Source organism: Osmerus eperlanus, chromosome 14 (genome assembly GCF_963692335.1).
Source record: "Osmerus eperlanus chromosome 14, fOsmEpe2.1, whole genome shotgun sequence".
NCBI lineage: Eukaryota > Metazoa > Chordata > Actinopteri > Osmeriformes > Osmeridae > Osmerus > Osmerus eperlanus.
The window spans coordinates 3046359-3059601 of NC_085031.1; the positions used below are offsets into that span (position 1 = coordinate 3046359).

The 13243-nt window shown below is 46.7% G+C and overlaps 1 protein-coding gene across 7 annotated transcripts in view; it reads right to left on the reverse strand.

Annotated features, from left to right (window-relative positions):
- Positions 1-18: 18 nt before the first annotated feature.
- LOC134034278 (disabled homolog 2-interacting protein-like) overlaps positions 19-13243 on the reverse strand; it is a 137003-nt gene continuing 123778 nt past the window's right edge. For 6 of the 7 annotated variants that reach the window (XM_062478702.1, XM_062478700.1, XM_062478704.1 and 3 more), the window contains 5 exons: positions 11715-12615; positions 9817-9951; positions 6696-6898; positions 5949-6036; positions 19-3378 (listed from right to left, as the gene is read on the reverse strand). In XM_062478702.1, the coding sequence (XP_062334686.1) occupies positions 3208-3378; positions 5949-6036; positions 6696-6898; positions 9817-9951; positions 11715-12615 (1498 nt within the window). In that variant the 3' untranslated portion in view covers positions 19-3207. The remainder of the gene's footprint in view (positions 3379-5948; positions 6037-6695; positions 6899-9816; positions 9952-11714; positions 12616-13243) is intronic. The other variant, XM_062478703.1, reaches the window with a different exon arrangement.

Below are 13243 nucleotides of genomic sequence, written 5' to 3' on the forward strand. Positions count from 1 at the left end.
AAGCAAAAATGCAGTAGATGTGGGATTTAAAATAGCTAAATAAAACTTTAATAAGTCTAGTTGCAAATGTACATAAATTGCACAGCCACATAATTTTCATTGTCAACACAAAACAAATTCCTCTGTACTGTACATTATTGTTTTTGTCACTGTCGTCCAGCAAATACTTTACTTTCAACATACTTACAAAAAGTATTTTCTACAAGATATTAGAAAACATACAACATCTCTTACTTTATTTATAGATTTATATTTTTTTCATTATAGATCTAATTATTTCTTAGAACTGTCTGCTCTGTATGGGTATGTTAGGGATTGTATAACCTCTGTTAAGTATTGGGGATGGTAGTGGGTGTATAGTCTCTGTACAGTATGTCCATCACTACCATCTCTGGTTCTCTGTCATTTTCTCATTAATCGCATGAGGAGAGGTGGAGGATGAGTAGACCTAATGCAAAGGAGTGAACTATGACGTTTGTAATGGACTGGCATACACAGGGTGGGATTGGTATGGGTGGCATGTACTGATAATGGTGGTAGATCGTTTGACGGATAATTCATGTTTGGCATCTCCCTGGCATTGAGGTGCCTGGTGAGGTGGGCATTCTTGGGACACTGTGTGTGTTGGCTGACTTCAGTCCAGGCCCAGTGGGGGACTATGTATTCCCATCTTATCATTAAACAACACAACTATTCACTAATAAATGATTGCCTAAGTGGGCCTGGACGGCACTTCCCTGCGTTGTCGTCAAGTGCCTCTCACAGATCGGCTGTATTTAATGTTGTATGTGTTCATGGACCGGACAATGCAGTGTACTGACAGGAAGTGAGGTTGTGCTTGAGTATTGATTGATTTAATTGGTGGATGTACGGACGTCCGGACCCAGCCGCCCACGCTCTGACAAAGATGGAGATGCTTCTGGTTGCTTCTGATATTATGAAAATGGTGTCCTTTGCTACAAAAACAACAATGTGACAGTGAAGGTGAGGTGAAGCAAGGGAAACAGAGAGCAGATGACAGGAGGGTGAGACTATTTACAATATCCATGAAGCTACAAGGATACAGGAGAGTTTGAACACAACAAGTTACATTTACAACAAAAAAAGTTCTCTTTGTAATAACATTAGGTAAAAATATCATGACCATTTTATTTACACATTCAATCTCAATCTGACTGCCCCATCGATACAACGCAGTGTTATAATATAGCCACTGTCTTTACTGTATGCCCAAGACAATCAAGTAACCAATCAAGTAACATAATCTGAATTTTCCTATATTGGCAACTTAAACAAAATGGTGTTTCTGGCACTGCGATTGGCTCTATGGCGCCAGGATGAAGCATGCAGATTCTCACTCGTATTCAGTCTGTAAAGGTAAGAAAAGGGAGTACAAAAATATACAAAATATAGATGCTGAAATGCCATGGCAAGCCTTAGGGAGCTAGGATCATTCAGAGGGACTGAACCCACTTTAAGACCAACTGAAGTAGAGTAGCCTCTACACATTCAGAATAAAGAGAGAGAGAAAGAGAGAGTATGGAAGAGAAAGAGAGAAAAGAGAGACATGGAGTAAAGCTACATGGAGTCACAGTCTGATGCAGCATGCTGTCTAACAGGAGAGTTGTGGAGTGAGATCATAACATTGGAGGCATCTGTATCAGACGGCCCACACCAGTCCAGTGTATGTGTGTCTCTCTTCTCCCTTTTGTGCTACAGGGCTTCACAGACGAAAAGTGACCGGTCCCAATCTCTGAAGGGACACACAAACATCAGACATCACATTAACGTAGCAGGTTTTCAAAACCTCTTTATGAACCGGAGAGGTTTTTATCGACCTCTCAGGGCCAGAGCAGTGACTAGCACCACCACCATGACTTGCAGACCAGCCCCGCCTCACAGTAGAACCTGCCCCAAACACTGTCTCATCTAGGGCTGCAAGGTCTGACAACGAACCATATCCACCTCTAATGATGTCTGTGTTTCACAAAGTGCAAGCCACACTGTTAGGAGAGATCTTTGCAGTCACCTGCATAGCAATTTGTGGACCCAAACACACAGTGTCTCTACAGTACACTAATAATGAAGAGTATTAGAAAGCAGACGGATTTTCCTGGCTGGTTCCTAACTTGTTTTTGACTGGTGCTACTCACTTTTCCCTCAAGGCCCACTAAATAGACTGACAGGGTCATACTCTCATATGGGATGAATATACAACTCTGAATCCTCTGAATAGGTCTGTGTTCATAACCAAGAATATCAAATATAGTTACATCATGTATGAGACAAAAAGAAAGAAATTCATCCATCTATATCAAATGTAATGAATATAGTCTAACATTGTTTCATTTACTTTAGAGTTAATCCTTATACATTATTATATGTATTTATATAATATATTTTTTCCTTTATAAATCCACAGTATAAGTTGTGCCTTTTTTGCAGGGGACGTTGGGGAGATTGAGGGAGTCGGGGTGTGTTCTTTACTTAAGGCGTTTCCTGTACCAAGAACTTTCACAAAGTGCAGCACACAGGGAACAAGGGGGTTGGGGCCAGCGAGGGCACTTTGGAACACACCCAAAGACGTTGAGGAGAAAAAGTTGATTGTTCAGGACTAAAAACCTCTTCGAAGCTCCTATTTGGTTTTTTAAAAGAACATAACATCTAAATGAAACTTTTTTTTTAAATGCTATTTTTTCTTTCAGGCTTTCTATCATATTGTTTTGTTGATGCAGTTCTTTTTATTTTACACTGCCCGCATAACCTGGTGTTTATAAAAAAGGAAGAGAGGAAGAGGAGGAGAGAAGGGTTTTCAGGGTGAGAGACTTTGACAGACATTGTGTGATTATATAGTGGTTTGTCCCAAACATGGGCCAATGTCTGAAATTGTCCCGGCAACTGCATACATCCAATGGAAACATCCAAATCGGTTGATTGACGAAGTTCAATATCTACATGCTTTTCCTGCCTCCTCAGACCATTGTCCTCTCACTGAACGTTAGTCAGCAAAGTCCCTTTGCTGTCCTTGTCTTGTTTTCTGTTTGACAACTGAAGTCTCGCCTCCTCTCCTCTGGCCCTCACAGTGATTTCCAAACACAACTGTGATACGTCCTTAAATGGAAGTGTCCTCAACAAGCACCTCATTCCCAATGACACACACACATGCAAACATACACGCAACACACACAGTCTCTCTGTTCTGTCTGTCTAGCAGTTGCTACTGTTCCGGAACTCTCCGTTCTCAGTGATCTGCAGCTTGCTGGGGTTGGTGGGAGAGATGCCGTTCCTCTGGTTTTGCATGCTGTAACGTTCCTTTAGTTGGGTCAAGGCGCTCATCAGGCGAGCGTTGGCTGCATCTAAAGATGCTATGCGCTTCTCCTGTACACACACACACACACACACACAAGGATAGAGGGGGGAAAACACAGAAAAATTTAAGACATCAAAGAATTGGCCAGAGCATGCCATGCATACAAACAGACTCCATAATTGGCCACATTTATCCACCCAAGCTTTACTCTGATAGACTACTCTTTATCTTTCTCTCTATTTCCCTCTCTGTTTACTCGCCTAGAAGCCACACTGCTAAGCACTGCTTGTTTGTTGAATGCAAAATCTCATTACTGTGGTGTGAGGATATGATGGGCTATGTTTGTGTTGTGTGTTAGAAAAACTTTTGTTACTAGGGCTTGAAAGTGTATCAATGTGTGGTCTGATAGTGTGTGTGACCTCTGAGCTGCGTCGCATGTGAGAGCTCATTGCTAACAATTCTCCTGAGTGACATTAAATTTAGCATATTGTAACCCTCCTCCTCACAACTCTGTCTGAATCTCAATTTGCCAGCTAACTAGCTAGCAGATAGCTAGCTAACCGGCTAGCACATAGCCAGTGCATAATGTGCTAGCTACAGTATCTTGCACATAATGTGTCTAGTTATGAAGCGAGGACATAACTAGTTAGCAACTAACACATAGCTAGTCAGCTAGCTACCGTGACACTACTATCAGTTTGAACAGATGCCCTCAGTCTCTCTCTATCACAACTCAAGTGGTCATATCGTCATAGCTGAATACACAGCTATGACGATAATAAACATAGGCCAACAAAGTTTTACAGTGAGACCACAACAAATTGGCTTTTGGAGGAACTTGTGAGAACCATATTTTATTAACTTATTAAATTAACATATCCATAACTTATTAACTTAAATTAAACACATGCTTTGATACTCAAAAAAGTATATTGGAAAAAATTGATATAGTGCAGGAGACTTGCAAATGATCTTCCATGAACATGATAACATCAGTGGACCAGAAGTAGTAGTGTGCAGTGTTGGGGCATGTCAAGCCTACTTCCTTTTATAAGTGTGCTTCTTATTACGTGGGGGGTATCTGGACCTAGCCTGGTCCTAACCAGACTCTCGTACACTTCATTTTTACAGAGAGTCTGGCCTCGCTCCATTGACAAGCGTTGACTTCCTTGTAGGCGGGTACTCTGTTGAAGTTTAAAACAATTGGATCTGCCCAGAGCCACTCTGATCTGCCATAACCAATCGCTAGCGTTCGCCTTAGCCAATTCCTTCACCACTACTGTAACAGAGCTAGCTGCCGTAGCTGGAAAATCAAACTGTTCCCGAACCCCGTGGGGAGGAGGGCCACAACATCATGGCCACCAACAACAAAACTTGTTCTTGCTCTGGCTTTAGCTTATGGATATTCGGCAGCGTTGCCACAACGGACCGAATGGCTCTGCTCGCATCTCTCTCCGCCGCCATTAGGGAACTAAAACACAAACTAGGGCACGACATCAACGTCATCGTTCTCAGCCACTCCCTCTGTTCGCTGATTGGCCGGTAGAAAATTAACCGGAGACATCTGACTTGTGTACCTCATGGCCAGACCTAGTACAGAAGCAAAATCAAAATTGAGCGGAAGTACGTAGGAGGGCAGAACCAGGCTAATCTGGACCTGCCTCCGCCATTCTTTCAAATCGACTCTACGCCAAGAGACCCGCCTTCCTCTGCCTCTGATTGGCCGTGAACGTGATCAAACCAACGATGGCAGCGAGTATTACCCGATCAGGGGCAGAATAGGACGAGTCTTCACAGAATGCCGGTGGGATGATTTGCATGGGATGCTGCATTGAAGACAACTCTGAAAATTTGGGACAAACCCCGTCCCGTATTTATTCAAAACGGGACGCGCTATTTTATTCTAAAATACGGGACAATTCCGTATTTTAAGGGACGGGTGGCAACCCTAGATGTGATGTAAACAGAAGGTGTGAGCTGGCTGTTAGACAGGCAGGATGAAGAATGAGGTTATCAATATACAGTAAGTCCCCTTGTGACACGCAGTTGAGGTGAGAGATCAACAGAGCCCTGCACACACAAACACACACAGGGCCATCGCATATGGGCAATGGTGGATATGAATAACGGGGCCCATGGCTTGGAGGTGGCCCATTACTGTGTGGGTTTTCATATGTCTGTAGCAATGACTGGGCCCGGGCATATATTTTGTCATGGGGCCTGGGATTCCCAGCAACGGCCCTGCACACAACACACAGACACACACACACACACACACACACGCTCTGACGGTTATGAATTAAACATCTGCATGTATTTCCATGTTCTGTCACACTTCCTGTCCTTCAATCACATGCAAACACGCATGTGTGCACACAGGGATATATCACAGTCTGTTGGACAGACTGAACACGCCCCTGCTTCGGCTCGAACAATTCTGTGTGCATTTCTAGCCTGACCGGAAATGTACTCTAACAGACTGCTTCTCCTACACACATCCACATTCAGAACCATGCTGGACCACTGTCTGCTGAGTCAGTACAACTAAAGCCTCTACCCAAGTCAGTTCTGGTCAAGTTCTGGTAGTCACGCCGACCCCAACAAAACCAGTGATGTGTGTTCTGCTGTTCTGACTTACCTGGGCATCAATGATCTTTTGCTTTGAGTCCACTACTGCTTGCATGTCCGAGTGGTCCTTTTTCAGTTCCTCCTCAACAGACATTAACCTCCACAAACACACATGCACAGAAATGTTAGAAGAGACGAATGGTTTGTTTGATAATAGAAGTGTGTGTCAGCGCGTGGTGCGCTAAATCACCTGAGGGTTAAACAAGACAGCCTAAACGTTGAGTTTGTGAGGTGTGTTTGCATATGTGTGTGTATTTCTGGCTCTTTAGCTCTAATTGAGTTTGCAAAGTGCAGCCTGATAGAGATCTGAAGGGAACAGGGAAGTAGCACGTCTTCTGCCGTCAACGCTAAGGAGATAACATCAGGGACACACACGGGCGCACAAACACACACACAGTCCAGATAATGTCTTAACTTACACTCTTTCTGTGTTCCTCCTTCTTTCTCTCCCTCTCTCGCTCTCTCTCTTTCTCAGATTTTTCAGGTATTCTTCAGGTCAGCACACACACACAAGTATGTATTGCTATTCTTGTGGGGACTCACTCCTGTTTTCCCTAACCCTAAACCTATCCTTAACTCCTAATCCAAACCTTTAATGTCATTTTAACCCTAACACTAAGTCTAACCCTCTCCCTACTCCCACTAGAAATAGCACTTGTGAGGATAAAGAAATGTTCCTTGTTTTACTATTCTTGAAAATTCTGGTCCCCTTAAGAATATTTTAACAACCCCCCCCCCCCCACACACACACACACACCTGCTGATGATGCCCTTCATCTGCAGGTCCTTGTCATCCTGCTGCCTACGCAGGCGTTCCTCTGACTCCTCCAGACGGGCCTGGTACTCCATCAGAACCTTCTGGGCCTGCTCGTCCTGCCCCTTCAGACAGGCCTCGTACTCCTCCAGCTTCTGGACCGACGCACGCAGCTTCTCCTGTAGAACCACGATCTCCTGCTGGTACTGATCAGAGGGATTGGGGCCTTCATCATCATGATCAACATCATCATCTTTTTTCTGTCCTTTCGATAAGTGTCATCATCATTCATGACTATCATTCTCATCTTCATCATCATCATCATCATCCTTAGCACATCTTCTCAACCATTGGCATCATAAGCAACACCAATATCAATAGACACCCCATCTGAACAAAGCCTTGTCATCATCGTCATCCTCCTTTTCAACAACAAAAAAACATCTTGAAAGTGAAGAACTTTCCCACCAGCAAAAAACGTGGGGAAAAGTGTCCAGTTTCCGAAACAATAACAGTCATCTCAATCACCGTCTCCACCATCCACATCATCGTTCTCCTCATAATCATCACAATCATCATTACACCCGTCATTATCTTCATCTCCTCCTGGCCTCGATGATTGCATGATCAGCTTCCCCCGCTCCTCCCTTAGTGACGTTGTTATCAGTCTACCCATCAAGTGGACCAGAGGCCGACATTTCTGGGCAGCTCAAACTCTGGGGGTCTGTAGGTGGGACCGGTCCTAGAAACACTGTCGTTTCACTAGTTCCAGCCTAGGAATGACTTAGTGTTCTTCTGAGACGGAGGAGAGAGTGTGCTGCTCGACCCTGTCCTAGTTCTCAGCAGCGTGCAGACTTTTAGACCCCCCCCCCCCCACCGCCGCCGCACCAACCTCGGAAGAGATATGGCTTACACTGGGCACTGATCCAGGGAGACAGAAAGAGAGGGGCGAAGGGAGGGGGGGCACATGTGAGGGGGGAGAGGGATTTGACCTCCGCAGCTCCAGCTGGTGTGTGAGTCTGTGTGTGGTGTGTGTATAATCCAGTTAAACCTCTCCTTGACCAGTGTGTGGACTTAAAAGGGAATCCGTTCTGGCTCTGGGTGTGTATATAGCCCATTGAACACCTTGCAGTAAACTGGCCAAAACTATGGCCAAACCCATATGGTCTACAGACTTGTAACATTCTAACTGACATGGTCTAACATACACTATCCAACATAGTCTAACGAACACTAACATGGCCTAACATACACTAACATACTTGGTCTCTGACATAGTAACTAAAAAGTCTAATACACTAACTAGCATGGTCTCACACACTAACTGTTACCTTTCTCAAAAAAAGTTCACTACTTTAAGGAAAAAGTATACTGTATGTTCAGTTTCTTTATGTGCTGTATATATTCACTGGCAGTTCCTCTGATGATGCAATGCAGACAACCTAGACAGACATAACCCTGTGATGTGGCAGGTTTATTCAATGAGAAGAGAGGTGTAGGACACAACCTGTCTGGAGACTCTGAATGATCAGATTCCATTATCCTACATGAAGACCATCTATCTTCTGCTGTCACCTTGCCCTTCTCCTTTTCACTTTGCCTCTCTCTCTTTCTCTACTACTCTCTCTTTCCCCCTCCCCCTCCCCCTCCCCCTCCCTCCCTCCCTCCCTCCCTCCCTCCCTCCCTCCCTCCCTCCCTCCCTCCCTCCCTCTCTTTCTCTCTCTCCTACCCCCCACTACTGGAACGTTATTTTATTACCCAACCCCTTGAGGAAGAACAGTGACCTCCACCAGTCATTTTCTCTGTTCCTCATATTCTCTACATTCTGTCACACTCTCCCCCAGAGACAAAGTGACATCCCATGCATCTCTATCTCGCTCACCCTTTCTTTTTCTTGGCTCACCCTCTCCTCTCTTCACTCTCCCTTCCTCCCCTTTCTCTCTTTGAAAATGGTGTCTAACGTGTCTCCTTCTTCTACTTGGCTACCCTTCTCCTGTCTCCACATTGCCTCCACTCTCCCCATTTCCCCCTTCCTTCCCTCCTCTTGGAGGTGTTTAATACATTGCTACCTGCCAGATGAAATGGAGGAGCAGTAATAAGAAGTTGTCAAATCCTCCCTATCTCATCTCTCATTCATAAAGGCTTTTCAACTCCCGTTCCATCTCCTCGGCGTTCTCTCTCTCTAGCTCTCCCAGTGTCTCCATCATTCGCTGTCTCTCTCTGTCAGGGCTATAATTTCTATTCACCCCCTGAATACACCATCGAGCACACATCGCAATGTCTTCAAAGCAGAGTGAGTGTGTGAAAAGCACCAGGGGTGTGAATGCATTACCTCCGACCTTGTTCTGACCTGCAGTACACACAGTTCCAGTCTTGTCTCCACCTCTCTCCTCTCTTATCCTCTCCTGTTTCATTTTCTCCTCTCCTCTGCTGTCCTTGATTAGCTCTGCTCTTCTCTCTCAGTCTCAGATAATCCTTGGCATTGCTGCCATGCTTGGTGGCCAATAGTCTGAATCACACACAGCGCTCTGCAGAATCCTTATTGGCCACGTGCATGTTCAGCCCCTCTACAGACCTTGTGTGATTGGCAGTAGTCAAGACTATTGACGTGAGATTGGTCAGTAGCCAACGAAATCACAGGAGCTGAGAGCCGATGGCAGTAAGCGCTGGTGGGATGAGAAGCAAGTGATTGAGCAGTAGCAGCGAGTTTAGCGAGCATCCACACACACGAAAACATACATGTGCAGGCCAACACGCACATATCCTTTCGGATTGGGCTGAAATCCCTAAAACCATTCAAAGTGGTGTTAGACTTACTGGTCTGCGATGCAGGGTTACTGTGAGTGTGGGTGCGGGTTGAGGCAGGTTTGGGTACAGAGAGGGGGTAGGCTGTAGGGTGTTGGGGAGGGGTGGTGTTAGAGGTCCGAAAGGGGTGAAGGGGTGAGGTACTGCGGCAATAAATAAGTGAGTTAAAGAGGTATTGGGGTAGGTTTGTCAAGGTGGGGAAGGAGGTAATATTAAGGTAGGGCTGTCAAGGCAAGGTCAATTTGGGTCAGACTGAGGGGGGAGGGGGTGGGGGTGGGGGTGGGGGGGTGGTATCAGGGGTGTGGGTCGAGGATTTTACCTTTTCGGCCTGAGTGAGCTGGTCTCTGTGTCTGGACTCTGGGTCCATCCCCTCCTGGTCTAAATACTGCACATTCATATTCAGTAGCCAGGCGGCAGTGCGGTCCAACGCACTGGGCTGCACTGGGGAGGGGGCCTAGTGAAACCAACACAACACACACACATGAGCCGGGCCCGGGCCGAGTGCCGCACACACACAGATACACACGCCTACACACAACACGGGAAAAGCTTGAAATGCACATGGAACTATGAAACCATGAAACGGGAAAGCAAGTGAAAGCAACAAATCACATTATCATGTGTGTTCCTGCACACACACAAACACACACACACACACACACACACACACACACAGCAGCGATGCAGCAGCTAGGAGTGTGATGAGATTAAAAATGGGTAGGCTGGGGGGGTGGATTCAAAGGCTTCCACTGATTGGCTGACTATTTTTGTGTTAGCACTCTGCTCAGGTGTGGCAATACACCCCAATTAGTCTCGCAGATGGCACTTAGCAGTCAACCAAACTGAGAGTTGATCTGTGTGTATGAGAGAGAAACAAAGATAGATAGAGAGAGAAAGTCGGAGAGAGAAAATATGGAGAGAGAGGCAGAGAGAGGCAGAAGATTCACTTCATTCATCTGTAGTAAAAATGTAATCCTGACTTACAGTGAGCACAACCGTTTGGAGTGAATTAACCATTATATGAGAGAGAGAGAGAAAGAGAGAGAGAGAGAGAAAGAGAGAGACAGAGAGAGACAGACAGACAGACAGACAAAGAGCTATGTGTATGTATAGTAAGTATGTGTGTGTGTGTGCACGTGTGTCTGTGTGCATAATTAGAGGTGTGAGTGACAGGAGGGTGAGCCTTTGGACTGTGACGACAGAGAGCACAAGGCCTGAACTTTTAAGCTCCTCTTCGAAGCCGAAACCTTTGAACACACTGCATATCTGAATCTCAAACACTCAACACTGAATTCATTTGAATCTATGTAAGATCTCTCATTGGCCTGTTAGTTAAATGTGTTGCCAGGCAACATTTTAACTTGTGCTAGACCAAAGCTGTGTTCAAGGATACATTGTTATTTAATAAGCAAGGTAGTTAACCGCTAGTTAGTGAGTTGGTCAGTTACGGTGACAGGAAAAAGGAACATTGAGTCAGCATGGTTCTCATCTTCCCAACTTTCCATAATTGTAACCACATTAACCTCTAAGTAACACCAAATCAATAGATTAGGCAATCGTCAATGAGCCAACAAATCAATGAGTCCCTAGGGAAAGAGCAAGGGATTCTGGGAATGCAGATGTCCTCTCTGTCCCCTTCAGGCCAGAGATCCCCAGGGGCAACAGGAGATTGCCGGGGGCAATCATCGACGGGAGTCTTTAATGACAGGACATAATCGTCTGAAGGACTTAACCACATAATGCATACCCTATTACAATACCATTGCAATAAAAAAGGTAGATGTGTGTATTACGTGTATTACTGTGTGTCTGCAGCGTGCATGTGTGTGTGTTTATGTTAAAGTGTGTCTGCACATGACCAGGCATGTTTGTCTGAGTATGAGTGTGTGTGTGTCAGTGTGTGTGTGTGTGAGAGAGAGTGAATGGCTACATGGGAACATTGTTGAGACAGTTCCAGATCACAAGATTACTGTTATTAGTGACAAAATGACAATTAGTCATCAGGCAACACACACACACACACACACACACTGTCTATGAATAACGGGATTAATTAATTATTCTCTGTTATTTTCTCTGTGTATTGGATAAAAAAAAGTTGTTGCTATGCAGTAACTATGACAACAACTGTGCTAGTCTAGACAGCAGTCCCACAGCTACTGAACACACTGTTTAGGCTTCAACAATCAGTGTGTGTGTGTGTGACCGCTACCCTACCTGTTTGTGTTGGGCCCTCTGCTTGGTCTCGGGACTGTCCCCTTTTGATGACGACGACTGTTGCCTTAGCCTTGCCCCACTGCCCGGCCAGTCGGGCGATGATGACATCATGCTGCCGCTGGAGGGGCGGGGGTAGGGCCCGCTGTTGAGCAGGGTGGGGGGGGTGCGTCCCCTCAGGACGTTCTGTGGGGGCGGGGGCTGGTCTATTCGGCGCTGGGGGCCGGCGCTGTTCTGGCGCGGAACACCGGGCTGGTGCTGGGTCTCGGTCAGGGACAGCTGCCGGCGGGTGAACTCCCCAGAGCGCCGCGCGTACTCGTCCCCGCTGCTTCCCCCCCCTCCCCCTCCTCCTCCTCCTCCTCCTCCGTGGTTCACAAAAGAGTGCTTCCCCCCACCACCGGGCCCATCCTCATTGTTGCTATGGGAACTGACCGAGCTGTGGCACTCAGAGCCAGAGTCCGGGAGGGCACGCGGCGACACGGGAAGGCCAGCCGCCATCTGGTAGACGGGGTTTTGGAACGACAGCGGGGCAAGCAGCTGGGCCGGCCGACCAGGGCCCGGAGCGTTCTCCGGCCCGGGCGTGGTCGGGGTCTGGCCCGGCCTCCGCAGGGTGGGACCTCCAGGGATGTTCCCCTGGGGGGTCCTGGCTGACCAAACTACCCCAGAAGCAGAGCCCTCGGTCAGGCCTTCAGACGCCCCGGAGCCCCCCTCCAAGCTACGTGGGTCCTGGAGGTCCACCATGGAGAGGCTCTTGCTGCCATTGGCCATGCCCAGGTCGGGCTCGTTGGACTCGGAGTAGCTGGAGCTGCGCGCCGGGGAGGGCTGGATCCCTGAACCACGGGTCACAAAGAACAGGTCCTTGTTCTCTGGTGTAGGAGATGGCAACCTGGTAAAGTCAACTAACCTGGAGGGAGAGGGGAAAGAAGAAAGAAAGACAAGATCAAAGGAGGTATGACAGAAAGATGGAGAGAAAGAGAGATGGGGGAAAGAGGGAAAAAGGATAAGAAATAGAAATAGAGTAATGTTTGTGTGTGTGTGTGTGCGAGAGAGAGAGAGAGAGAGAGAGAGAGAGAGAGAGAGAGAGAGAGAGAGAGAGAGAGAGAGAGAGAGAGAGAGAGAGAGAGAGAGAGAGAGAGAGAGAGAGAGAGAGAGAGAGAGAGAGAGAGAGAGAGAGAGAGAAATGGGGGGGTGAGAGAAGTGCAGAATAGAGCGGGGTTGCAGGAAAGATAGAGAGACATAGAAGAGGTTTTTTAATACTGAGCTGAACTAGTAAAGGGCATGTCAATATCCGTCTCGCCTGCAGGCGAATTTCTTGACATGAGGTCAATGAGTCATAGGGTAGCTGTCTGAAACGGACATCAAACACATGCGTGATGCTTTACACACCACAGGCATGTCTCTACCACGCACACATTCAACTGAGTGGACATGATGAGACTTGTTGAGACATGATATTCTACCTGTGCAGGGGGACTGTCTAGGCAACCTGAGACTGGCCAGCCTCTTCTCCTCTTGTCTCACTCCCCCCCTCC